The sequence below is a fragment of the Ischnura elegans genome, chromosome 8 (assembly GCF_921293095.1).
Source record: "Ischnura elegans chromosome 8, ioIscEleg1.1, whole genome shotgun sequence".
Classification (NCBI taxonomy): Eukaryota; Metazoa; Arthropoda; class Insecta; order Odonata; family Coenagrionidae; genus Ischnura; species Ischnura elegans.
Window position 1 is genome coordinate 19,286,306 of NC_060253.1, and position 25,269 is coordinate 19,311,574.

The 25,269-nt window shown below is 37.7% G+C and overlaps 1 protein-coding gene across 2 annotated transcripts in view; it reads right to left on the reverse strand.

The window, feature by feature from the left end:
• Positions 1 to 483: 483 nt before the first annotated feature.
• Positions 484 to 25,269, reverse strand: part of LOC124164026 (multiple epidermal growth factor-like domains protein 10) — a 69,506-nt gene continuing 44,720 nt past the window's right edge. The window contains exons 13-19 of one of the 2 annotated variants that reach the window (XM_046541180.1): positions 23,877 to 24,023; positions 18,226 to 18,372; positions 14,287 to 14,415; positions 11,350 to 11,466; positions 8,879 to 9,001; positions 6,342 to 6,473; positions 484 to 989 (exon numbers count right to left, since the gene is read on the reverse strand). In XM_046541180.1, coding sequence (XP_046397136.1) covers positions 925 to 989; positions 6,342 to 6,473; positions 8,879 to 9,001; positions 11,350 to 11,466; positions 14,287 to 14,415; positions 18,226 to 18,372; positions 23,877 to 24,023 — 860 coding nt within the window. In that variant the 3' untranslated portion in view covers positions 484 to 924. The remainder of the gene's footprint in view (positions 990 to 6,341; positions 6,474 to 8,878; positions 9,002 to 11,349; positions 11,467 to 14,286; positions 14,416 to 18,225; positions 18,373 to 23,876; positions 24,024 to 25,269) is intronic. The other variant, XM_046541181.1, reaches the window with a different exon arrangement.

Here is a 25,269-nt window from a genome sequence, read left to right on the forward strand (position 1 = left end):
ACTGCCCTGTAGCGCTCCCATCCATCGCGGCCAATCCTCTACTACCGAAGACTGCACCAATACCGGTGGCTGCATTTCCTTCGTGGCCATCTACTGCTGTCGTACTTCGGAACGTCCGTTCGCCTATGCTGCCAGCATGTTGGGTTTTATGGTCTATTAAACAACCCATATAGATTTTCTCCACTGGGTTTATAATACGACGGATAAAATTCAAAGCTATATGGAAATTCGATGACAATGATTCAAATTTTAAATGCTGCTACAGATAGAATGGGGCAAAATATCGGGGAATCTTTTAAATCACAGTAATATGAAAGTAGAATAGATAATATAGTTAATACTAAAGCAAGCATGTATTAAAGCTTGCAGGGAGTTAAAGTCAAGAACAAATTTCATTCTTTTCCCAAATTTTATTGGTTATAAAATTACATGGAACAATAAGAAAGTAATCACAAAATTGCCATATTTTGTCTATTCTCATACTTATGTATGGAAATTTTGAAGTACATTCATTTTTTTAGCTGGTAATTAATGTCAGAATAAATGTAAAACAGACTTTCTGAGGAAAGTGAATCACTACTGTATTTGTCGACGGACGAAAAATGACTATTTCTTTACTAAGTTAATAATATTGGCCCCGTTCATCCAAAGGCTCGTTTCAGTATTTTCCTGGTGGTCAACTTTTCCAATTATTGTCATAGATTGGAGGCAGCTACCATTACGGTGATTGCTGGCTGAGCATCCAGTCTTTTTCAGGTACTAACATGAAGGGGATGTAATTAAACTAAGTTTACTTATACATGAGCCTTTAGGAGAAATAGAGAAAGGTGTTTGCAGAAACCCATCACATGACGACAATAACTCTGATGATTTTAGCTGCGCCGACATTTGAGACTCTACTTGAGTTAACTGCAACGGGTGTAATCACATCATAAACCTCAAAGATATAGACAATATGGCGGCCCAAAGAGTCAAGGAGGCGATGGAACCTGGAAATATTGCGCAATTTTACTGCAAATCATCAACCTGTTTATGATAAAGTAGCTTAGAATTTAGCAATTCAACAAGATATTATAGTATCTTAACCATAGTTATCAATTTAAATGTAACCAATTCCATAAAAATATGTTTTGAACGCATGTTGACGCGTGGTGTATGCTTCATTTCTGATGATAAAATTAAGGGATCAATTTGGATCTGTAAATGCTATTCTCAGAGGAATGTGCAGCGTTTATACACTAATAACGAAAGAATTTAATAGAACATTTCCCTTTCCGAACAGTTGTATGAATGTCCAAAAAAAATTAAGTGGAAGTAATTTAAAAGGCCACAGGATAAAGATCTGCGACGAAATCAATACTTTTGATTTGGGCAAAAATTAAAAATTATTGGGGTAAAAAACACAGCAAGTAATACACGCAGAAAACATTCATGGCGTTATTTGTTTGGGCCGTGCGTTGAGTGAATCAGTCAGTCACGACATTATGCTTTAACCCATTATTCCCCAGACTGCATATAGGGCTTTTACCTTTGGTTATTTCGTATTTTACGGTTTATTTTGGCCTAATTAAGATTAATTTTCAGAAAAAAATATTATATTCATCATGATATATGATTTACATAATGTTGCGTTTACGCAACGCTGGGAAAACCCCGGTAAATAAAATCAAAAAATAACTTTTTAAAACTTAGGTTGCGTATTTTATTTTTATCGTCTTTTCTGATGTAATGTTCAATAATATTCAGCGTGGAATTAAACGTAGCACTTTTCACAACATAACTTATCTTTGATTTGCACACTCGACATCTTTGCCGGGAGCTATAAGTATACTTGCGGATGAAATGCCCAATTCTCCCTTCACGGGTATCTCTTGGTATGTCATTTTTCCTAAGGTGTCCCGCCAGCGGGCACCGATTTTTATGCCAAATCAGCATATTCATCAGCATTGTATTGGAAACGATTACTTGCCTCAGTAAAATTTTACGATCTCAGACCAAAATTCTAACAAATGAATTGCTTTGCCCGTGACTGGCGTAAAATCACCACGGAATCACCTTTGGACTATCAACCCCTTTTCGGAATTGAGGTATTTTGCCCTAAATCTGGATATGGTAACATGCAACATAATTATCGAGTAAATCTACCCCTCCCATTCCCTGATTGTAATCGTTGATGATATTTCGATTTTCCTCGGGAATCTTCGTGAACACCTTTCACGAAATATCACTTTCAAGTTCCGCCTCTCCATATGGCAAATATTGATAAAAATAGCCTGTAGAAGAGACCAGACACCACAATGTATAATCTACTCTGAATTGTTCCCAACCAATAACATTTTAGCTGTGTGCCACCTGAAATATGGAATCATTTGTTAGGAAAATTCCTAACTGAATGGAATTTTCGTTTAGTCTGTTGAGAACAGATCCGACTTTCAAAAATTTATCACTTTGTGTAGTTGAGAATTATCGGAGAGCTGTCGGTATATATTTAGGTAATTCATCAAACCGAATCCGCGTCATACATTGCCTCACAATTGCGACAGACATCTCCTCTTAGCTTGTCAAGTAGGTACAACTTAGTGCGCGGTAATATATGATATCCCGACAACATTAGGATTCCAATTATATTTTTTAATCTGCCTTACTCTGAGTAAATGCATGGTTATTTATCTCCTCATCGTAGTTATTTGAGTAGCTCAAAATTATTTCAAGTAATTTTCGACTGAGAAATAAGTGACAGATTGGTGAGTGGCCTCCATACTGAGTAACAAGTGTTTCTATCACTTTTTTCACGCAGAAAGTTGGGACTACTAAGGATGTAGATTCTATTTTTTCACATTTAGATGAACCTGTTTGTTCTCTGCATCTTTTGCCTGGGCGTGCGCGTTAACTGGACGATTTTTCTTTAGACACTACTTGAGTAAACTGTGATTTGCCTTGAATTGCCTACTGCAATCATCCATATTTGAAATACTGAGAAGATGTAATCCCCATTGTAGTTCCAAAGCTTAGAAAATATTATAAATCACCTCTCCTGTTAATTTATATTCTTCAGGTACCTTCTTGACGGTTCTTCTAAAGTATACGTCTGAGGCGAAGAAATAACGGGTAAAATTTTCTTCACATTTAAATCTGAATGAAACCCCTGGATAAATCATTTTGCAAAACACAGAGCAAAAACTACTGCGGTATTATTGATAGGATTACTGGACGAGAGATAAAGATGCATTTCAGAGGACTTTCTAACTGGTACGAATCCAGCTGAAGCTAGATTATTAGCCTTACATCACCTAAGCGATGAAAGAAAAAATAGGTAACTCAGGATTGCACGGAGAAAATTACAATGAGTGAATAGAGGAACACTCACTTCCATCACAATCCTGCTTCAACTAATACGTTTCTCACCCTCTCATTCTACCATCTCTGAAACTGAATGCATCAGAAGCCGAATTTAACGTCTATTAAGTAATCCTTCCACTCAACGACATGGGAGTGACATTTCCCTGTATCGGTTCCACATGTGCGCGCAAGTTTAACTCCACGAAGTACCAGTGTTCAATGTAAAATTCGTACCGATGGCCATTTTGGAATTCAAGATGCCATTCACCTTTTCTTTGTAAACTCACAACCTTTGAGTGCCAAAAATGCAGCTAAACTGCCTCTAAAAGACTAAGTTGTCGATAAAAAGCCATACTGACGAGTTTCGTTATGCTTTGAGAAAAGCCCTCTGGTCTACCAGAGAATTCCCATCGTTGCGTAAACGCAACATTATTTACAACAACCATATTTATGCCAGTAAAGGCGGAAGTTTGTGACAAAAATAACCATGATGAATAAAGAAACTTCGAACTAAGAGAAAACATTACCTATAGTAAGATTACTCAATAAATCTTTGTAAAAAATGATTTGCAATATGTAGTACTTCAACTCTTCGAAATAGGCAAATTTCGAAGTAACATAAAAATTATTATTTTAATGAAAATTTTTCCAAAAATAACTGAATAAGAACAAAAGGTATTTCAGGAATTCAGAAAACCAGAGAAAAAAATATCCTGACTCAAAGATTTTTTCTAATAATTACGATTCTATAATGTTGCGTTTACGCAACGCTGGGGATTAATGGGTTAAATTTGAGATGCATCGACCCCGTTCTTAAGTTTGATCTAATGCATATAAATAACTTGATATTTATGATTAGCTTATATTAGAAACGAAACCAATTTTCAATCGTGTATTTCGGGAATATATGAAGCAAAGCAACGAGTAAGCGTCAATGTATACGTGATATTATCTCTTTGAGCCTTTATCTCGTTGAAAGTAAATCTTGCACTACCCTCGCCCAAATCGTGCTTTAAGAAGTTTGAAAGTTCCTTAATAGGATATGCATATTGCACTACCCTTGGCCCGATGGTGGTCTAAGAAGGTTCTAAGTTTATTCGTAGGATGTGCATGGTGGTAGACATTCATCAAAGATGGTATTTAGGATGTTTTTTGGATATCCATCGTGCACTACCCCTGGCTAGATCCTAAATCGAGAAGGCTCCGAGTTGCTTCATAGGATGTACATGGTGGTTGACCTTTATCTGACGTGGTAGTTTGGAATTGATTGTGCATCACGCAGTACACAAGCATCTTCATACAGTTCAAACTTGGATCGTTCGAAATAATTATTCTACAATTCCAGAATGATATTAAAAAACTTATGAAAGAATTACCACACTCATGATCATCATCCGACATTTATTTCTCTCATACGTCATCTGGTCAGACCACAGAGTGCGAACTGGTGTATCATGTGGATCGAGTGTTTTGGGATATTATTATAAAACTTAAGAGATATATTTACCTATCTGTATTAAGTATTACCAAAAACACTGCAACTCAAACAAACTATCAACCCGCTACGTTTTGAAAGGCTACAACTCTCATTTGAGTAGGAACACCGAAAGTTGTTTAATAATTCTTTTGATTGAGAATATTAAAAAAAAAACTATAGAAGGAACTGCCGCAGTCATTAGTCCAACCTGACCAGTAGTCAACTCGGTCTCTTTTGCTTCGGTACCTTGGGGCTCTTCTCAGCTCTCGACTCCAAGCACCACGAGTTAGGGACAGAATGAAAGCAATGCAATTCAGCGTCACCTCAGATGCACTTCAGGCCGCAGCACTCTGACTTGGGTATGCTTCCGCGAAGGATACTATTTCTTCATGGAATTGTGCTTTCGTCAAAAAGAAATCGGGTGCACCTCACAATAATAATACTTTTTTAATGATTAGGAATCGAACATCTGCTGAAGGTTAAAACAACAAGCACGATGCACATATATCTTCGAAATATTTCGATTTTATGGTGACGTGTGATTCTTAAGGTAGTTCAAACCACTTGTAGCCAACAGTAAAGGGGTTTATCTATCCAAGCTTAAGGATTCTCCCATCTTCACCCTCTTCCTCTCCTACCTTCCCAGTCAGCTTCACAGGCAGGCCTCAGCCTAGCATTCCTACAACCGCAACTCCGTGTTTCCTGTTCTTCTGTACCATCTGCTTTGCCTGTTGTGGATTCAAATCCTACCGCCTCTTTTAGATAAATGCGTTAAGAAAAATGAACAATTTATTTACAAAGATAAAAAAATACAAATGTAAAACGTAGCCTTTAGTATGACAGTACGAAATATATAAAGACTTCGCGTTCAGAATATCCGTGAAATAAGTAATGAAGGAATTAGTATTCATGCGAACATCACTTTCATGTTAAGTAGACATTTGGAAGGAGAATATGAAATAATCTTCAAACTTCATGTGAATTACGATGTTTTTTCCGCACTCCGCCAGCATCTTGGATAGTACAAGCCGCGGATATCAGTCATATAATGTGCTGTAATAACTTTTAATAACTTAATCTTTGCCGTAGTTCCCTAACTAAGATCAGAGCATTTGCTTAGAATGTTCACCTTGCACATGTTCATAGCTAGTGCAACGAGGAACGACCTATGCACGTTCGATGAATGTTCTAAAAACATTCGACCTGAATTAATGCCACTCTGCACATACTTTGCAGTACTTCAAACTTAATTCTGCACAAACTTTCCCCTCTGGGGAGGATAATCTTTTGTAATATTCGCGCTTGGTAGATAAAATTGACTTGTATCACATGGGATAGGTTTTGCACCCCAAGGTTCATTCTACATACATTCGACTTTTGCACATGTTGCCATTGAAAATATGCGGAATGGGGCCACGTAAAAAGGGCCTGTTTAGGCCTTGCTTCGGCTCCTCCCGTGTCATTTTTTTTAGTTATTTGAACGATTTGTTTGGGAAGACTATTTACTATTTAATTTATTACCCACCTGAGCATTCGTCATAAGCCGCATAGTATTGCCCTTCTGGGCATAGGCACATTGGTACCGTAAAATTAGTGTTGATGCACCGTGCTTTTTTCGTGATGCATCCATCATCAGGAGAGCACGTCATATTGTATGCTGAGGATAAAAGAGGAGAGGTAAAAATTTCATACGTCACCAACATCGACAAAATTCTACTCAATGAGCACACTAAATGGTGAGAGAAACCGGTCGCCGATTTCTCCCATCCTCCACCACAACTCTGTATAGCGGGTAGCTGGGTATTGCCCAGTTGTGGTAATGCATGAATGACCAAATAAGCTTTAACTTTTGGTTGAAAATTACAATTGTATGCCCCAGAGCCAGTTTAAATTGTAATTAAATTCTCTCAAATCGATTTTTCGGTTGGCTAGGCAATCGTTATTGGGGAGGAGAATGTGACCTAACCTTTCCGAGGACGGCGTGAATAGAGAGATTTAAAGATTTCTTTTTAAATTGGCTTTAGGACACACATTTCTAATTTTCATTTCAGCCAATCGGCAGCACCACCCAATTTTGAGATAGAGCTCTGACCTCGATCCTTAAGATTCTTAGTACATCCTGAACCATCATACCAAATGCAGACTCGTAGCCAGCCAGGGTGGGTGCAAAGGGGGCAGGAGACCCCCTCCCCCCCGACATTGGTTCCCAAAACATTTTGTCCAACCGGCTTAACGCAAAGTTAGTTTCCCTCTAGGTCCACAAGAAATCCGTTCAAGAAAGCAAATCGCTGCAATTTTATGTTAACCACTCATTTAATTGGTGTTATATTAAACGTATTATATACATATTTTTGATTGGACTCAGCTACTTGAGAAAAAAATTATAGTCATGCACCGGACCGTAAGGTTTAATAATTAACTTAAGTTATGAAGAGTTATCTTCAATAGATGACTCCTACAGATACATAACCCATAAATAAACCATTTTCATTTAAAACATGATCGATCAAAACAATTCATGAATTGCGAGATTTGTACTTCTCCCAGTTTTATTTCGCTCTTTGGCCGATACCGGCCGAGAACGCATTAATCGGGAGCCCATTGTTGTTTCGCAATTCATAACTAAATTGAAAACTGGATTTTTCAGCGGTAATTATTTGTATTAAACAGAGCTATTTAATGAGGATAAAATTTAAAGACATCTTTCAGTCGGCCAATTTCCATGAAATATGCCAACGCCACGGAGATTCATGGTTTCTTATCATGCGAATGTACCTGCATTTAGTCTACTTCCAAAACTGATTCGGCCGATTTAAATAGTCAAATTAGTCAAGATTTTACAATTGAGGGGTGAGAAGTCGAGGGGTAAAAGTACACTTTTTTCTAATCAGAGTTACATACATGAATTAACGAAAGAAAACAAACGAGATCAACCAGTTATTTTACACTGCATTTGATTTTCTACTCGATGTCAGCACAGAACAGAGACTGTCGCGTATCCCTTGACCTCCAATATGTTCCACATTTCTTCAATCAATTTCTTTGCCTAACTATGTTTATAAAAAATTCACTTGCATCCCTTGGCTTCTTTCCCCACCCCCCCCCCCCTCCGTTAGCTTAGTGGGTAGAATTTTGATATTTGAAGAAATGGGCTTCCAGAAATACCATTAAAAGTCACACTTTTATTGAAACATATCTTGGTATGGGAGAAAAGTAGTACCTCCTTAGATCTTACATGGATTCTCTTTTCCATTTGACAATAGAAGCTGTTGAAATTTGAGAAATAATTGTCAATCAAATACCCACAAATAATAGCAATGGTGAGAGGGGAGATGTTTTCGATCAAACCGATGGACAATGAAATGTATATATATTATGTCCACCAATATAATGTCGATTCGCACAACTAGTTTCGCTGCATTCATGCGTCACCTTCACGTACTTTGCATGGCTCCGAGTTGTGCAAGTTTTTATACCTTTTGTAAGCAAAAGCATTCCCCGATACTATCCTCTTAGTCTTAAATAGCATCCCACTCCCCGTCGTCAGTTCATAGTTAAGCCAGGTAGAAAAACATCCCACAGCCCAACATTACCTGAACTCACTCCAAAATTACCTGAATATAACGCATGACTGCGTAAAAACTACTTGTACGAGTCAACATTAAAGTGAACATGTTATACTTACTCTACATCACTCAATTTACACACAAATAAATATTACTTGCAAATCCCAGAAGACTTTTCCTATCTTGTGTACGTATCATTTCTCAAGATACATAAAAAAGAGCTTGTTTAAGACTATCAATTTTAGCCACAGCTTTTGCATATTACGTAGACATTTTTAAGTATCTTGCTTCCATTCTCACTGTAATTTTAACTCTGACAACCGGCTTTTAGAAAATTGAACGTTGCCTCCTCAAATCATTTCTTCAATAATCATGCAAGGTTTTGTAAGATCTTAACTTTTAATGTTTGAATTTCGTTAAAAATTTTAGCTCTAAAGATATCAGCTACTTAGGAAGCAAATGAAAAAACGCTGATTAATTGAAATCAAGTACTCACGGGCACGGCACTTCAATGAATACTCCTGGTATTGGTCTTTACATTGACACGTCTTGCCTTGGCCACAAAAAGCTACTGAGTCAATGCATGGGTTATCTGTAGCGTCGCATTTCACATGTAGTCCTGTGAATGGAAGACAAATATTTAATGCACTTTGTTGTGGGGAAGTGAGAGTAGTGTGCTAATGATTATATCCCTGAATTCCAAATGAAAGGCCCTTATTCCTCACTTCTCATACGTGCAAGCCTCACTCTTCTCCATTTAACACTCATGTGCTATTAATATAGTATGAGGCTCCAATGATGACTCCCTCAATATTGGTTTTGATGGATATCCCATGAGTGTTATCCCTACAAATGTGCAACAATTTTCAACTTCATACTTCTTTGCTTTGCATTCCCACATTTGAAAATCGCTCATTTCACAGCTTGAAATGCTTTTTAGGTCGTATCCCGCACGTTCTTTGAAACTTTACTACATCCAGAAAACGATCATAGGGATCGGGTTCGTGAGTCGATTATGATTGCTGTCTGTCCATCCTGTGGGCCGACGGGGCCGTAGATATTTCAGGTATTATCACATACCAGCTTGCAGTGGCTAAATTTCACCCGAATCATGCTAGATCGCAGCCACCCCTAACACTATAATGTTCGATGAGTTTTTAGGTTCCATTTCGTTGCCCTGTCTGCTTGAATATTATTGGAAGGGTAGTATTGTGTGTACAAGTGTAGTACTCCGTCGGTCGGATAGTCATGATTACCTTATCGACTTACATCAACAGTAGGTTATTACTGAATGTAATAAATTGGTGTCATTAATGGCCGTCTGAGGGTAAGATAAAGCGTTAGGGTGGTCCAAAAAATTCTTCTGAAAAATGGCAAGTGTGGATAAATTTTATGGTATGATATATTCATTGGCAAATAAACTACATAAAAATAAGATTTATTACACAATTATACGGTGCCGAACTGCGTTTTGATACTTTCGGTTTCGGCTGTATTTTATCGAGATTTATTTACTTCACTAGTACGCCAGCGACCGTCTGGTGTTTTGTGTTTATGCGTCAGAAATGATCAGTCAAAGGAACTAATTTTCGTGATTTTCAGCTTATTAAAACAACTTGTCTGTTTCCACACCATTTTTTTCACCGACCATGGTTTCGGCAACTTGTGCCATTGTCAAGGTTACCGAAACCATGGTCGATGGAAATAAAATAGAGTGGAAACAGACAAGTAGTTTTAATAAGCTGAATATCAAAGAATTCCACCGCATCACGCCGGACACTGTATCTTTTTTTCGTGACTTTCGTTAACGTTCCCAATGACAGCATAAAATTCGAAATTTATCAAATTCTTTATGGTAGCTTTACCTCACCCCCACTGCCATATTCCCTAGGTTGTAAAAAGATCCGTACCACTGAATAGCAATTATTTCAGTTCAGTCTCTTATATTCATCATTAATATCTTTATCTTGAGAATACAGCGTCGGATAATGTGAAATTCCCCATTTTAGAATGTCAATGGAAGTATTATTATGTTCCATTGTAGTATTCACCTTGCATGTATAAAAATACACTTTCTCGGTGCATGTGAGCACTGATAATTCCTCGGGTTTTAAAGTTCTATCGTCGCCATTGCTTCGAAAAGCTTGTCGCTCGTTATCTTCAGGGCAGACTGATGCAGGGATCCAACATCCGGGCCGAATTTGGGCTTGCATTCCATCGACAGAAACATATTTTAAGGGTCTTTAATATTGTGTATTACATTGATAAATAGTTGAAAACGTATGCCCACAGGGGGTTTGTGTGGAGGTATTGTATCCATCGTTTCAATTCAAGAAATATGTTAATATACCAGCCAAATGTCATTAAAACGTTAAGCATCTCAATTCCATTGGCTTGTTGCATTAGCTCTTTCTAACCCAGAGCTGCTTCTGGGAGGAAATAAATTTCATGACTTCTGGTTTTTAAAATGTAAACGTTTCCACTCAATCATAATTATTATGGAAGCTGCATGTTTCGGCATTAAATTTTAATGCACAAAAGAACACGCAGTATACATCTTACCTGAATATAGCCAAAATGCATACATTTGCGATGTTACTTAGAAGCAAAACTGGGTTATAATCGGTTATAAACAATATAAATATCCATCTTGGGGCAGAGTGCTAGTAAATTTCGCTTTTTTTTACCCCTACAATAAAGAGGTTACAAAATTATCAGCCTTAAGTTTTTAAGCGCTTTTTTTTTAGATACATAAGAATTGATTTCTTGATTCACAAGCAACGAGTGAGGCTCAAATCATATTTTAAAAAAAATAGATTTACAATACTTTAAATCAATTCTCATTTGTTGCATAGGCTTAACTTATTTCTAGAGCTTTACGTCTGGATTCTAATTTTCTTTAAGTCATAAGAATTTCTTCTTTGTATTTTCTAATTTAAATTCGTTAAATTAGGCTCTATTACTCACCTGGCCGACAGATGCCTTGATTCACTTTATAATTCTGCTCGCATACGCATTCGCCATGAAAGCAAGTTGCATGTTGGACGACGCAATCATCGTCGCCATTGCACCTTCCTCCAGCTCCTGATGGATGAAAAGAAATAGTTCAGTCAAAATTGTTTGTTGCTAGAAAAAAAAGCATGCCTCTCAGGGTAAGTATTTGTGCGTGATCTGAGGAATGATAGTCCGATAATGACGATAGTTGAGAGGGGGAAATGGACCAAGGTCGACCCCAAAATGAGTTACTTAGGAAAAGTTATTGAGCATTAGAATAAGAGGGCATACGCAAATGAGACTATGGTTGGCATTTCGGAGAGTTGGAGACCTTCTTCAGACCAACCTTCGGATTGAAGACCCTCGAGGAATAGGAAAGTTTCATTGAGTTTCAATTCATAAAAACAATTGTATTTCGTGGACACTGTTGATAAATTTTGTTCATTCATGCATGTTAATGTTAGAGCAGAGAGACTTCGTTATATGCACACCTGATACCAATAGGCCAATAACATCCCAGCCAAAAAAATCAAACGAAAACAATGCTCCATCCAATGTCTCGTAAAGGAGTGCAAAAGAAAAGCTCTTCTCGACAAATCGCCGGTTAGGGTGCGATTCATAGAAGTCACTTTAGGCTAAAGTATCCCTTTGCCGGGCTAAAGTCTGCTTTCTCCGTTTCATATACGCCTCTTTAGAAGAAAAATGGCCGAATCGTCACTTCATCGTAAAGTGCCCAACCGGAGCTCACTTTAGGGCTTAAGTGTCCTTTACGCATGAATAAATATGGCCGCACTGACTGTTGTTGAAGTCGATATATGAAGATTTTTGGGTTACGGAAGTTATAAGGACTTCATTTTTTGGTGAGCACAGCAGAAGACAGGCACGTTTTAAGAAATAACCAGACACGCATAATGCCTCTTTTCCCTGAATATATATATCGAATCAATATTCATGGAGATGACTCATTCCGTAGTTGAGCTCAAATCCATCGGTCGTTATATTACATAGGAAATTTTTATGTTTATGTGATAATTACTGCACAGTAAGTGGTAAACCAGGTTGGCATTTTTTTGGCATAATTTATTCTGCTTTTGAATACAAGCTTATTATTAAGTTCCTTTACCTAATAAACACATAAATAACTTATCAAGTTTTTTGTGTTTATATTTGCGTCAATGATCTTCGTAAGCAAAGACTTGATTTTCATGTCGTATGGTCAGCCAAATGCTACTTTCTGTAAGTTGCATTGTATTTTCAAAGTTTCCATTCCATAATTGCTTAATGTACACTTTCCACATGCCTCCATATCACGTTTAACATTTTCCTATTTCCGTCATTTTGAAATCAGAGAGTCTTTGTTTCGTTTTTCGACTACGTATTTCAATGTTTACAGTGACGTTATAGGATGTCGTCATGAAGGGTAGCAATGAAAAATAAAACATGCTTTCCTTCATAATCACATCTGCAATCATTCTGCACCTGAGCAATATTTTCTTGAGGATGTAGGATTATTATGAAATTTTCTTAACTCTGCATCACAGCCTTCATTTTTACTTAATTTTTTACTACAAAAGTCGTGAATGGATACTTGGCGTTAGGTATTCACGTATTTAGAGGCATCATTTGGAGTACACGCAGAGATATTTATTGATATAAATCCATTCTCACACTCAATATGTTTAATTGCGTGGTCAAGCATTCTTTGTTTTGATAGGTATTCTTGAGTGTCTATTTCTCCAGCATGTACAGCCCCGTACAAGAATTCAAATACATTTCAAGAATTAAAATATTGGTAAGCACAAAAGAATTCTTCAAATTAATGGGTGCAGTTTCAAGTTAACCCGAGAGAATTTCACTATTTCACCCACCTTTAATGAACGTACACGATCAAACTTCGACTAACATGTAGTCCAAACATCCGTATGCAGTTAAACATAGATGATAATAAAATGAAGTGAAAATATAATCATTTGAATATTTACTTCACTGGAAACATCGAAGAGAATTTCCAATGCACGAAGCTAATTAAAAGTTGAGCTTCTATTTAGCCAACTAAGCCATTAACGCGAAACAAAGTCAGTGGGAAAAGCTTTCAATGACGCAGCATTAATTTACACCTGCACACAGTATGAGGGAACGAGAGAATGCAGCTAAATAAAACATTTGCAAAATACAACACATTTACCCAGTCGCCAGAAATATGTAAACAAGTGCGCGATTAATATCGTTTGTCAAATTTTTCTCCATTTTCTCGCAGCTTTCATTGCCAACACTCAAAATTTCAATGCCTGATCGAGACTTTAGCAGCTACAGTTCCACTTTATGAAGTGAGATCCTTGGGACGACTTTGAAACGCATTTTAGCTAGTGTCCAACTTTCCCACAAAAAGAGACTTTCTAAAGTGAGCAATTTCAGTGTCCTCTATGAATCGCACTTTTAGAGTTATTCCAGCACTTCCTTTCTATCTTTTTTTTAATATCGAATTTATTTCATTTTAAATTTGGCGTTTATTTTAAATAAGTCATGCAAAATAAGTCGTTATTTTTAAAATTACTTTATCCAACCTTTTATTAGTAGAGGAACCAAGTGACTCAATGGATTAAACATAAAATGGATTAGTGTTACTTATAGAACAGTGTTACGATTAATCAAATATCTCTCATACAGCGGTAAAACTAGTCATTTTGAACCATTAATTTTAAAATTTTCTGGAGGAGGGCCCCCGCAACTCCCACTTACCCTGGCGGGTATGCAATACCCTCACACCATAAAGTATTAGTTGCACCTAAAACCCGCCCTAACCATAATTCTTAGCTGCGCCCCTGAAGGAACCTCCTTGAAGAGATGTGGATTAGACAGTAGATGTGAATGAAGTGAATGCTAAGCGAACGATTCGACGTGAGTACTCACCTGGCTTGCACATGCTAGAAATTTCTAGGTATCCAGATTGACACTGACATTTTCCGCCTTTGCATGTTGTATTTCCAAGTAGATGATCGCAGGGATTATAATAATAATCATCACACGTGGATCCAATAACTGTAATCGAAAGAGAAATCATTAGAGTGAAAAATATTAAATTTAGGCTCAAAGAGACATGCTAAAGCCGGACAACCGCGAAAGCCTTAAGGGACGTGGCAGACCTCACGATGCACGTAAAGGCGGCCTCTTGTCGAAAATATAAAATATGACCACTGAGAGACAACCTCAAATGCCACCGCAGCTCTGTTTCAGTGGAAATAGCATCCCTGAGTCAAATCCTATCAAGCCCAGCATGAACAGCACGTAACAACATATTCCCTTTCCGAGCCATGTTCAATAGCACTTTAAAATCATAATAAAAGTTGTGAAAATTCGTTTCAAAAAGTAATTATTATTAGCTATGGTAAGAATCCAGTAATTATCTGTATTTTGAATAATGTATGGTCAGGTTATTAATTTTCATGATTGCCTTAACAACAGCGCACCCGGTCTTCGGCCCTTAGGAACATATTATTCTCTTTTATCCAGCCGTGATTAGAGTTTCACGTGATGCCTCCATTTAAATTATTCAACTTTCATTCCATACCAAAGTTATCAAACAAAAATCGACACAACTGTGCTCTTTATTTCGTTATAAACATAATAAGCTCAGCCTTCCAGGATTGCAACTTGGAACAATCATGAAAATACTCGGTTCTATTGGCATAGTTCAAATTTGAATTTTTCGTAATAGCAATAGCCATTGTAATTGAACATTTAATTTCTGAACAAAACCGAGTTTCACCTCGGTAGTGCCATCAACTAAATGAATACTACCCATGAATTCTATTTTGGGAGTTGGACTATTTGTTACCAATATTTTTGACCTCTGGATATTATTTTGGAAGAATATTGAATTGAAACCATTTACAGAAAAACTCAAAGTGTAATTTTTTCAGTGAAAAATTCGTTTCCGTCGTATTAAAATATTTACTTTTTCGTTTTACCGATGGAAATATTTGAAATGACAATATTGTTAGAGGCATATAGCACACTGATGCCTCTGAGCCATAATTACACTCAAGTTTTCTTCAGGGGATATGAAGATGGTCCTCTGGAACGGTTTTCTCGACCAAATGAAGTCTTTTGATCAAAACTGTAAGATTTACGTTACAATCTTAATCCATAAAACTTGCTCTTGTAAGCTGAGGCGTTTTAAGTAAGAGGCCTCTATATATAAAATGCACTAGCACAAGTTCCACCTGGTGCTGGACTTAAAACATCACAACTAAGCTCTTTGTCTCGCTTCAAGAGTTATATATTCAACTTCCTAGAAATGCCAAAGAGAACATGTGCGGAGCAACTCGCTATAGTCGGTATGAGACTTACGACATTCTCATTCTTCACTTTTCATTCCTGAACAAAAGAGAGTTTCGCCGCTGAAGCACTACGATCAGAGCCAGAATTTCGTGATGGAACATGCTTAAAAAAAAAAAACTCAAGTTTGAAAGGCAGAATGGAGATCGTTTCGGGTTGAAGGTTGATGTAGTTGGAGGTTAATAAGTGAGATAAAAGAAATGATGTTGAGGCGGTTATAGTTTTTCATGATTTTGGGATGATCTAGGTTTACAATAGGAAGGTTCAAATATGTTAAAGGCATCGGTCACAATAAGTGAAACAATAGGGTAGTTTCCTTCATCAAAGAAAACGATAGGCATTGATTGCGATTCGTTACCCACCATTAGTGTATTCATAATACACAAATTATTTGGTTTTTGAAATACCGGTTTAGACGAATGGCAAGGGTCAAATTTTATCCTCATTTGAAAAAGGCCAGATTGGCGCCCATGCGATTCCACTCCGCGTGACGTCACAGGGACCTAGTTTCTACACGAGAGGATAGGAGTTATACATCGTATGAGGTTACCAATGCATTCATGAGGCACAGAGCTCAGGGAAACATGTCTTAATAATCACCTATTAAAACTGGCTAAGGTCGGAAAGTTTTCTTCGTTTGATAAGGTATTAATAAACCTTTTTTAAGCCAAGCGCTACCATTCAGCAAGGTACTCAGCTATCCGCTAGCATCCTGCGTCCTATCAGCGCTCAGAGCCTCGATCAAGGTCACTTCACAAGGAGAGAGGGGGAACCAGAAATGCGTCGTACGGACTTTCCTACTTACGCGTCGCGTTTTTGCGCGCTTGAAATTTTTCACTTTTCATTTAATCGCGAAAAATAGATATCGTCATTTAAAAATCTAAAAGCGCGAAATACGTACTCCAGGAGTAATAATCTTTCGATTTAGGCAATAAAAAAATAATAGGAAACCACCCTATTGTTAATTACAAAATCCCACTAATATAACATGTTTTTCGTCAATGGTAAGGATACTCTGGCAGATGAGAAAATTTATGCTCAGTTGTCGGCATAAAATTGCTGTTAGGTCACCTGAAACAAGTAATGGCCTCTTTTGCAGGGAGTATATTTCTGCTGTACTCTTAGGTTACATACTAGTATCTTTAAAAATCTGAGATTCACCGAAGAAATATTATTAAAATGAGATAAATCAGACGTTATTCTGTTCAACGAGGAAGTAGAAAAGAAAACCTTACAACTGAGCCCTTCGTCGTTTAATGCATGAAAAAAAACCCTCAAACTTCACATATATTTCTTGGAACATGTGCAAAATACGTCGATTCATTTATAGTTGTTTGTGAATGCTGATTTCTCATTTAGCGCTTTCTGGCTTGTTTCTCGATCTTTTCGAAAATTATCTCCGAGACAATAAGGTCTTTCTGATATAATGTTGTAACATCGTCTCAGCAACAATATCTCAATAAGCCATAATTGAAATATTTTACCCTTAACCAGTGACGTGCAATTCTTGTACCACTATTGGTGACGTGCGGTCTGAGAGACCGCAATAAATCAAAAATTCATAAAATATTGCTGCACCCTTTTTATTGTTTTGTTTAATTTTTCTTTGAATGCTTAACTATTTTAAAACTTATACTAAAATTTTTACATTCACAATACGAAGCAATTTGTCATAAAAAATTGTGATTTGAAGCAGGATCAAAAAACTGATGCCAAAAACACTTGAGTTATAATTATTATATTAATGTATCAATATTTCGCCAGATTAAAAAAAAGGCCTTAAATGTTAAAGTTGGAAGGCTAAGTAGTAAGTAGCCATGAAATTTATCCCGCTTATTCCTTTTCTTGATGCATTCTTAGAAAGTGACGTGCGGTCTCACAGACTGCTAATCGAGTTCTTTTGCACATTTACAGAAATTAATAATAGGAACGATAAATTTTAAGAGTGGGATATCCTTGTTATGCAAAAACATGAAGCTAACGAGAATTATAGATATTTTGAAATCTTAATTTAGAAAATATTCATAATTTTAGAAACGCAGCGATCTCTCAGACCGCTCGTCACCGGTTAAGGGTTTACAATTCAATTGGAAGAAAAGCTCGATTTTAAGGCTGAGTCTATAACAAAAATAAAAAGTGGGTTGAAATTAGTGAGTAAAATTGTGACTGAGGTTGTGATGGTTTTGGAGTAGGGCAGTTTTAATTTACCAAGGAATTGTGTTTGCTTTTTTGACGTTTGAACCATTGGTCATTACATCAAACATAACGGCTATTAACAACTTCAGTCTCTCTAAAATGATGATTTTGTACCAATTGAATGGATTAGCCAAGCACAAACCTTATACCCAAATGGAGGTGCCACTGATTTGAAATTCTCGTCGTTTTATTATTCAAATGAGGGAGATTGTAAAAGAAATTGCTAATTTTATCAATGTATGAGATCGATTTCCATAATATTTTGGCTAAAATATGAATCGTTTTGATATATACGTCGCACTCATCACCGTTTACCTTTAAAGCAAGTTCTTCCATCGTCATTCTCATAGAATCCATCGTCGCAAGTGCACCATTCCATTCCATCAGTTACACTGCACTTCAAACCTGTTACTTGCTCACATCCAACGTTGTTGTTGCACCAACTTCCGATTGTCGCATTGCCTGAAAGCAAAAATTGGGAGAAAATTCTAAAAAACTCAGATCAGTATTTTCCAAATTAAAGAGCAATCATGCGTATATTCAAGGGCAGTGTACGTATATATTCCAGTGTATTATTTTTAAGATAAGATAGCTATCTTACCCATAGAAATCCATCAGCTGGTTACAAATGTACGAAATAAGGTAATAAGAGGTATTTTGAGCACTATCATGTTTCTCTACGGAAATTTACGAACGTAGCTGCTTCTCTTGAGCCAATTTCGTCGATTCTTCGGTCTCCACAGACCGGATCTGGATGCCCCTTTATCGGAAACCCTTATCCCGTCCCTTGCATGGTTCGAATGGCCGCTTTTTAGGTCACGTGATATGCATAACAACCTCTCACGTGGGACATATGCAAGGTGTGATCATTAAAAGACCGGACTGATTTCATAACTGTTTAATTTCGTCAGATACAGCATAGTCGAACTCTTGTCACCCTCAAAGTACATTCCTTGGCTGACGAGACGCTCTTTCCGACGTTTCTTCCTGCTCTCGACCCTGACTTGTAAGCTGTCTTAGGGAACCTATTCAGGTCCGCCGTACAATTAGTTTTTATATCCGCATTAGAGTCGAATCGGTGGCCATGTTAGATTGATTTTAAATTTGGAAAAAAAAGTACAGGGTGTTTCAAAAAGGACTTTACAACTTTGAAAATTCATATAAATTTTATTAAACAAGGTACAGGGCTGGTTGTGGTTTTGTTTTAAAGGAAAAAAGTTTAAGTTTTGACTCGCGTTGTCCGCTAGTGCCTAATCGCGCCGCACAAGCGCTAGTGACAGTTACGTTAAAGATGGCTGCCTTCCCTGGACCGGAGCGTGCTAGTTGTGTGTTTTGGTTTAAAGAATCGAAGTCTGCGACAACAGTTCAGCGAAATTTTCGAACCAAGTACGCTAAAGATCCTCCTAGTAGGCCTACAATTTATGAGTGGCATAGGTGTTTTGTGAAAACGGGGTGCTCAGTGAAACATAAAAAAATCCTCAGGTCGTCCAAGAACATCTGACGAAGTCGTTGAGCAAGTGAGACAAAGTGAGACTACAGATGGGATGCCTGCAGAATAACCAACGGAAGCCACATAGAACATCTTTAGTTTAAGTTAAAATACTTGAAGTTTTTTCCTTTAAAATAACACCAAAACCAGCTCTGTACCTTGTTTAATGAAATTTATATGAATTTTCAAAGTTGTAAAGTCCTTTTTGAAACACCCTGTATAATCGAGCCACGTCCGAAGTGGAGGTTGGCTGCGGGATCACAAAAGTTCTGGTTTTGGCGAAAAACTCTGCCTCGATTAATGTGTGAGCGGGCGCGTTATTGTGGTGAAACGCCGTCATGAGGGAAGAATTTTGATGCGACGTGTGTATTAGGGTGCCTCATTCTGCCATTTTTTTAAGGAGCGAATTCTAATAGCCGGCAAAAGTTGCGCACCATAGCGTAGCGTAGAATGAGACCGTGTGCGGCGGGTTGCCTGACGAAAATTCTGCTTTCGGGGGGAACGTTAAAAGGTCATTTTCTCGATAATGAAAAGGAATAGAGCTGACGTACTTGGTCTAAATTATCTAGGAAAGACCAATGTTATACACCAATGGAAAAAATGAGTGCTTGCTATGACCAAATTCAAATTATTTACATTTTTAACGTATTTCGTTAAAAATTTCGAAATTTCAAGACAAAATGGCGAACTGAAGATATTAACCGATAAAAAAAAATCATATCTGTATACTCACCCGGGTACGCAACTTTTTCCGGGTATTATGATCCGCTTCTAAAAAAGTGGCCAAACGAGGCACCCTAGTGTAGTATTATGCCCAGAATGTCTATCAAAATTGTCTCGCAGAAACTAAAACTATTGCTTACTTCTTCAGCTAACTCCCAAACATTTAAACGGCGATTTTTTCGCACCAAATCGTTCACCATTTTGACATGGTTGAGGTCTGTCGATGTGGAAGATTTTCTTGAATCTGTCGAGTTTCTGTCCGATTTAAATCGACTCTGCCTCTCAGAGCACTGGCTTCGACTCGCAGCTGCATTAAAATCATTCCAAACGTCTCCATAGAACTACCGCCATGTTTGAAACAAAGTTTCACGCTCAAACGCTATTCGTCTAGCTCCTTCATTGCTGCCGTTGCACGTGGCACTGAACTGGGTAATGCCTCATTCACATTACGATCGTCCGAGCCGTCGTCCTAACGATAGTTGACCGAACTAGCCGTGTGAATGCAAGTTCTGACTATAGTTGACGTAGTTCCGAACGTTGCCACTTTACTATAGTTAGGCGCTGGGAGACTGGAAACCTGGAGCGACAAGAGAAAGACGAAAAGCTCGTGAAGCTCTATTTTTTCATGGATTTGTCCTAGGAAAGAAGAATATGGGCGGAAGAAAAATTATTCGGTAAATACACGTTGAACACATTAATATCTTGTCCATGCATACCTCAACAGCTTTGCTAACCGTCAATTTCCCGTTCACTTTAGATGTCAGCACTAGAGAGCAGCACAGGTTTTAACCATCGTTGTGTGAATGCACGATAGTTCCGACGACGGCTGGAACTATCGTAATGTGAATGAGGCATTAGACGCGTACCCCTGCTGCTGCGTAACCACTGGACGTAAACAAACGCAATACCTCTCGTTTCAGTCGGCATATGTGTTTCAATATGGCGTACTTTGTTTCGTATCGATCCGTTGAATGCTTTGCGCTGAATAGAGTCAGTCCGGTCTTTTTTGATCAAGCCTTATATTTCGGGTATACTTCTTTAACATATCGTGCCTCTAACTGAAACATGTTTCCTGGATTGTGATAACTATAAATTTCTTTCCTCCCATGAGACATTAGGAAAAAAATACCACGACTCAAGCCATCGTTTTGTTAAATTATTTTTGGCGCAATTAAATCAAGCTTCCAGTATTGTTTCGTGGAATTCAAGCGTAAAAAGTCGATTCCATTTTTTTTTTATGAATGGTGCCGTCTCAGAAAACATATCTGAACGTTTATTCAGCCATTCATAAAAACATTTATACAACGATAAATTTTTTTCTTATTTTTTTTCTTATTCATGATCCGAGCCAAATCGATTGTCACAGTTTTTATGATTTTCCCTGAATAATTAAAACTCAATTGTCCATGTTTAAACCATTTACAGGTAGATAGCGTAAAATGTGAATGGGATGCAGTTGAAGGTTGTGTCGGCAGGTGGCAATAAAAGTGAGTTGAAATTTGAGATTCATGAGCTGAGCATGGCTGTTAACGGTTTTGGAGTAGGGTTGGTTTAATTTACCACAGAATCGATGCTTGAAGTCATTGGTCATAACAACAAAAGATAGAGAAATTGGCTACTCCAATTTGTCCTAAATGTTTGTTTTGCAACAAACATATTGATCACTGCCGTATCCAAAAATTAAGTCAACAGAATGGCATTACTGTAATGAAATTCGGCTCAGTATATAATTGAGGGGTTGAGAAGCCGATGGGTGCAATTGTTTTTTTCCTCAACAGAGTTAGCTACATGTTGGTGGTCGCTTTCGGGAAATGCTGCGTGGGTAACATTATCTGATCGACGTGTCACACCTCCTACTGAGAGCGTTTTCAAGAGAATGGGAGGGAAACCGTTCTCGTCGTATATAGGTTTCGTTGACCTATTGTTGACCCGATTTGAATTTTCACGGAAGGAGATAGCCGTTGGCCATTAGATTGGGCCTGGAACCCTCTCCATATGCGGCTGCGGTTACATCCGTCCTCCCTATTGAAGATGTTTGGCCTCTTCGCTATCTGGACGGTTTCACGAATGAGACGCGGATGATATTTTTCCGTCTTCGCCAATACTCGAGTAACGTTTAACAATATTGTATACCTAGGACTGGAGGCGTAATGTTTAGCGACCGCTGATGCGTCCCACTGATGTAGTTTTAACGCTCTTTCATGCTCTTTCAGCCCTTTGGAGATAGAACGCTTCCTCTGTCCCACGTAGCTTCTGCCGCAGCAGCAGGGAACCTCATACACTCCCATGGATTGAAGTGGAGGATGGCTATCATTCGGTGAAGGTAGGATATTTTTAAATTTCTTCACCGTGCAGAAGTGAGCCTTGATGTTGCCTTTTTGAAGGATTCTAGCTACTCTATCGGTGACTCCGGATATGTATGGAAGTTTAACGTATGCTAATAGCTTCTTCCCCATGTGGTCGTCATCTTGAGGCGAGTGTCTTTCTTTCATTGCTCTTTTTATGAAAGAGGCACTGAAATCATTAACTATCAGTGCCCACGTAAAAAGTAGCATTTCACCATTGATATGCTCTACATCACACGCGATTTTGGCTCGGTGGGTAAGCGTTTTTACGACGCAGGCCTTTTTTGTGGGTGGTGATGCGATGTTGAATTTAAATACCTGTCGGTGTGGGTCTTCTTTCTATACACTGAATGGCTTAGGCTTCCATCCATTTTTCTTTTAACCAGGACATCTAGGAAAGGGAGACATACTTCTTCTTCAAGTTCCTTTGTGAATTTGATGTCTGGATTTATTGTATTTATATGTTCGTGGAATGCTTCAAGTTTTACTTTCCCATACGGCCAGATCACAAAAGTGTCATCAACATATGTTTACCAGCATGATGATTTCTCTTCACTCGTCTCAAGTTCCTTCTTCTAAAAAAAAAACTCCATGTATAAATTGGCTAATACGGGAGAAAGCGGGGCACCCATTTCCGCACCACTTTTTTGTTCATATGTAATCCCCTTGTATAGGAAATAATTGTTTCGAAGGCAGAATTCAACCAATTTTGGGTAGTCCTTTGGAAGTCCATCACCTGTTAGAGTTTTTAAAATTTCCGCCGAATCAGGGACAGGTACTTTCGTAAACAGCGACGTGACATCAAAGCTGACTAAAATGTCTCTTTCGGTCACTCGAAGGACTTTCAGGATCTCAATGAAGTGCGCCGAAATTTTGATGGAGTCCGTACTGCCGACGAAATCTTGAATTCCTCTTGAAAGATATCAGGCCAATTTATAAGTCGGCGAACCAGTCGTATTTACAATAGGTCTCAAATGTGTTCCTTCCGCATGGATTTTTGGTAAACCATGTAACCAACCACCAACATTGACAAAAGGAGCTGTGAAAATCTGCATACGAGAGTTAGGTAAACTTAATTGTTAGAAGAAATACATAAAACCTTGATTGCCAGGTGATACGAGTGAGTCTCAGTTCTGTGTTGACATCGACTGGAAAATTAAATACACGACTATACACGTCATTGATTTGGTTTGTTTTCTATACCTAATTTCTGTAGCTAACTCTGTGTAGAAATAATAAATAATGTAAAATATATAGTAGTTGTACCCCTTGGCTTCTCACCCACTCAATTACAAAGTGTGAGTTTACACAAAAATTGTATACATTTTAAAATTATGAATGCAATTGATTTCCACAAATATGTAAAAAGGACTCATTTTGATACATATTTCGCACACATCATGTCTTACCATTTACGCAAGATTTCCCGTCGTCGTTAGCATGCATTCCATCCTTGCAAGCACATTTTCCGTTTCCAGTAGCTGCATTGCACTGCGAACCTGTGACTTTTTCACATCCTATATTGTTATTGCAGGTAATTCCAACAGTTGCGTCTCCTGAATAAGGAAATGAAAAGTCAATGCAAGAAAACTCAGAAAATTATTTTTCAATTAACTTGACACCAAAATATGATTCACACGCTTAATAGTTTATGAAAGAAAGGCATTACCACGCAATAACACCGATTAACAATTTTGTATGTGTCAAAAGAATGCGCTGGCATAAGTCAAACAGATGCATATCATGATGACGTTTCGACGATTTACTTTTCGCCTAAAGCAAGCAGATTGAGTGGCGGTATAATTGCTCCTGAATACTATCCGTATTGCAGAGATTATCCATATTACCCGCAAAGGAGGAGCGCATAGTAAGCTGAAATCGAAAAAAGCTTCCAAAAAATGTAAACATCGACTTTTTATTTCGTCCCGGGAACAATATGATTTTAGATAGCCCAGGGTTTGTAAAACTGAAGTTATTTTTTTCCAAAATACATTGTTCAATTTTTATAGCTCGCCGAAAAAAAAACAAAAAAAAATGTATTAAATCTTATTGCGCAATTTTTACGAAAAAGTTCATTCTTTGTTCCCCAAGAAATGGAATACATATGCTAATTCTGAATATTTGAGGATACTCACTGATAGTTCCATTTTTTTTATTAATTAAGAGCAGACTTTTGTTATCGCACATTGATTTTTGTTAGCTTTATGATTAGTTTTAGCTATCACCGTTTTTCGTTAATTTTTACCCAATGCCAGTATGAAAGGAGTTACCGCCGCCTGCCGCTCCTTAGATATTTACTTCGGGAGTTAGATTGAAGTATATATTATCAGACAGGATAGAAAAATCTTGCACCTACTTGCACCCCTCCGATATTTTCGTTGCAAAGCAAAATGATGTCAGGCGGTTGTCGCGCCCGTTGACCCGCAATACACGTGACATGCGTAGCAGTCCGTTTGAGACACTGAACTCACCATAAATCTTGAGAACATTGCACTCAAATACTTGTAATTTGTGGTTTATTTATGGAACGTAGCCTCTTCTGATGGTGTTCCTATGTAAAATGCTCCTATCTGAAAACCTATTTCAGGAATTTCGAACGACCTAATTATCCCTATCTCAGTAATTTTGATGGGATTTTCTCAGCATACTGGCTTTCAACAGCTCAAGTGTTTGTTAAACTTTATGTATGGTATCACATAACAACAACTATTAATAAAGCTTTAACATATGCAGAGGATATTGTGAAAAATACCATACTTCCTATTGGACAGCTTTTCGCAGAGTGGTTTCTGGTAAAAGAGT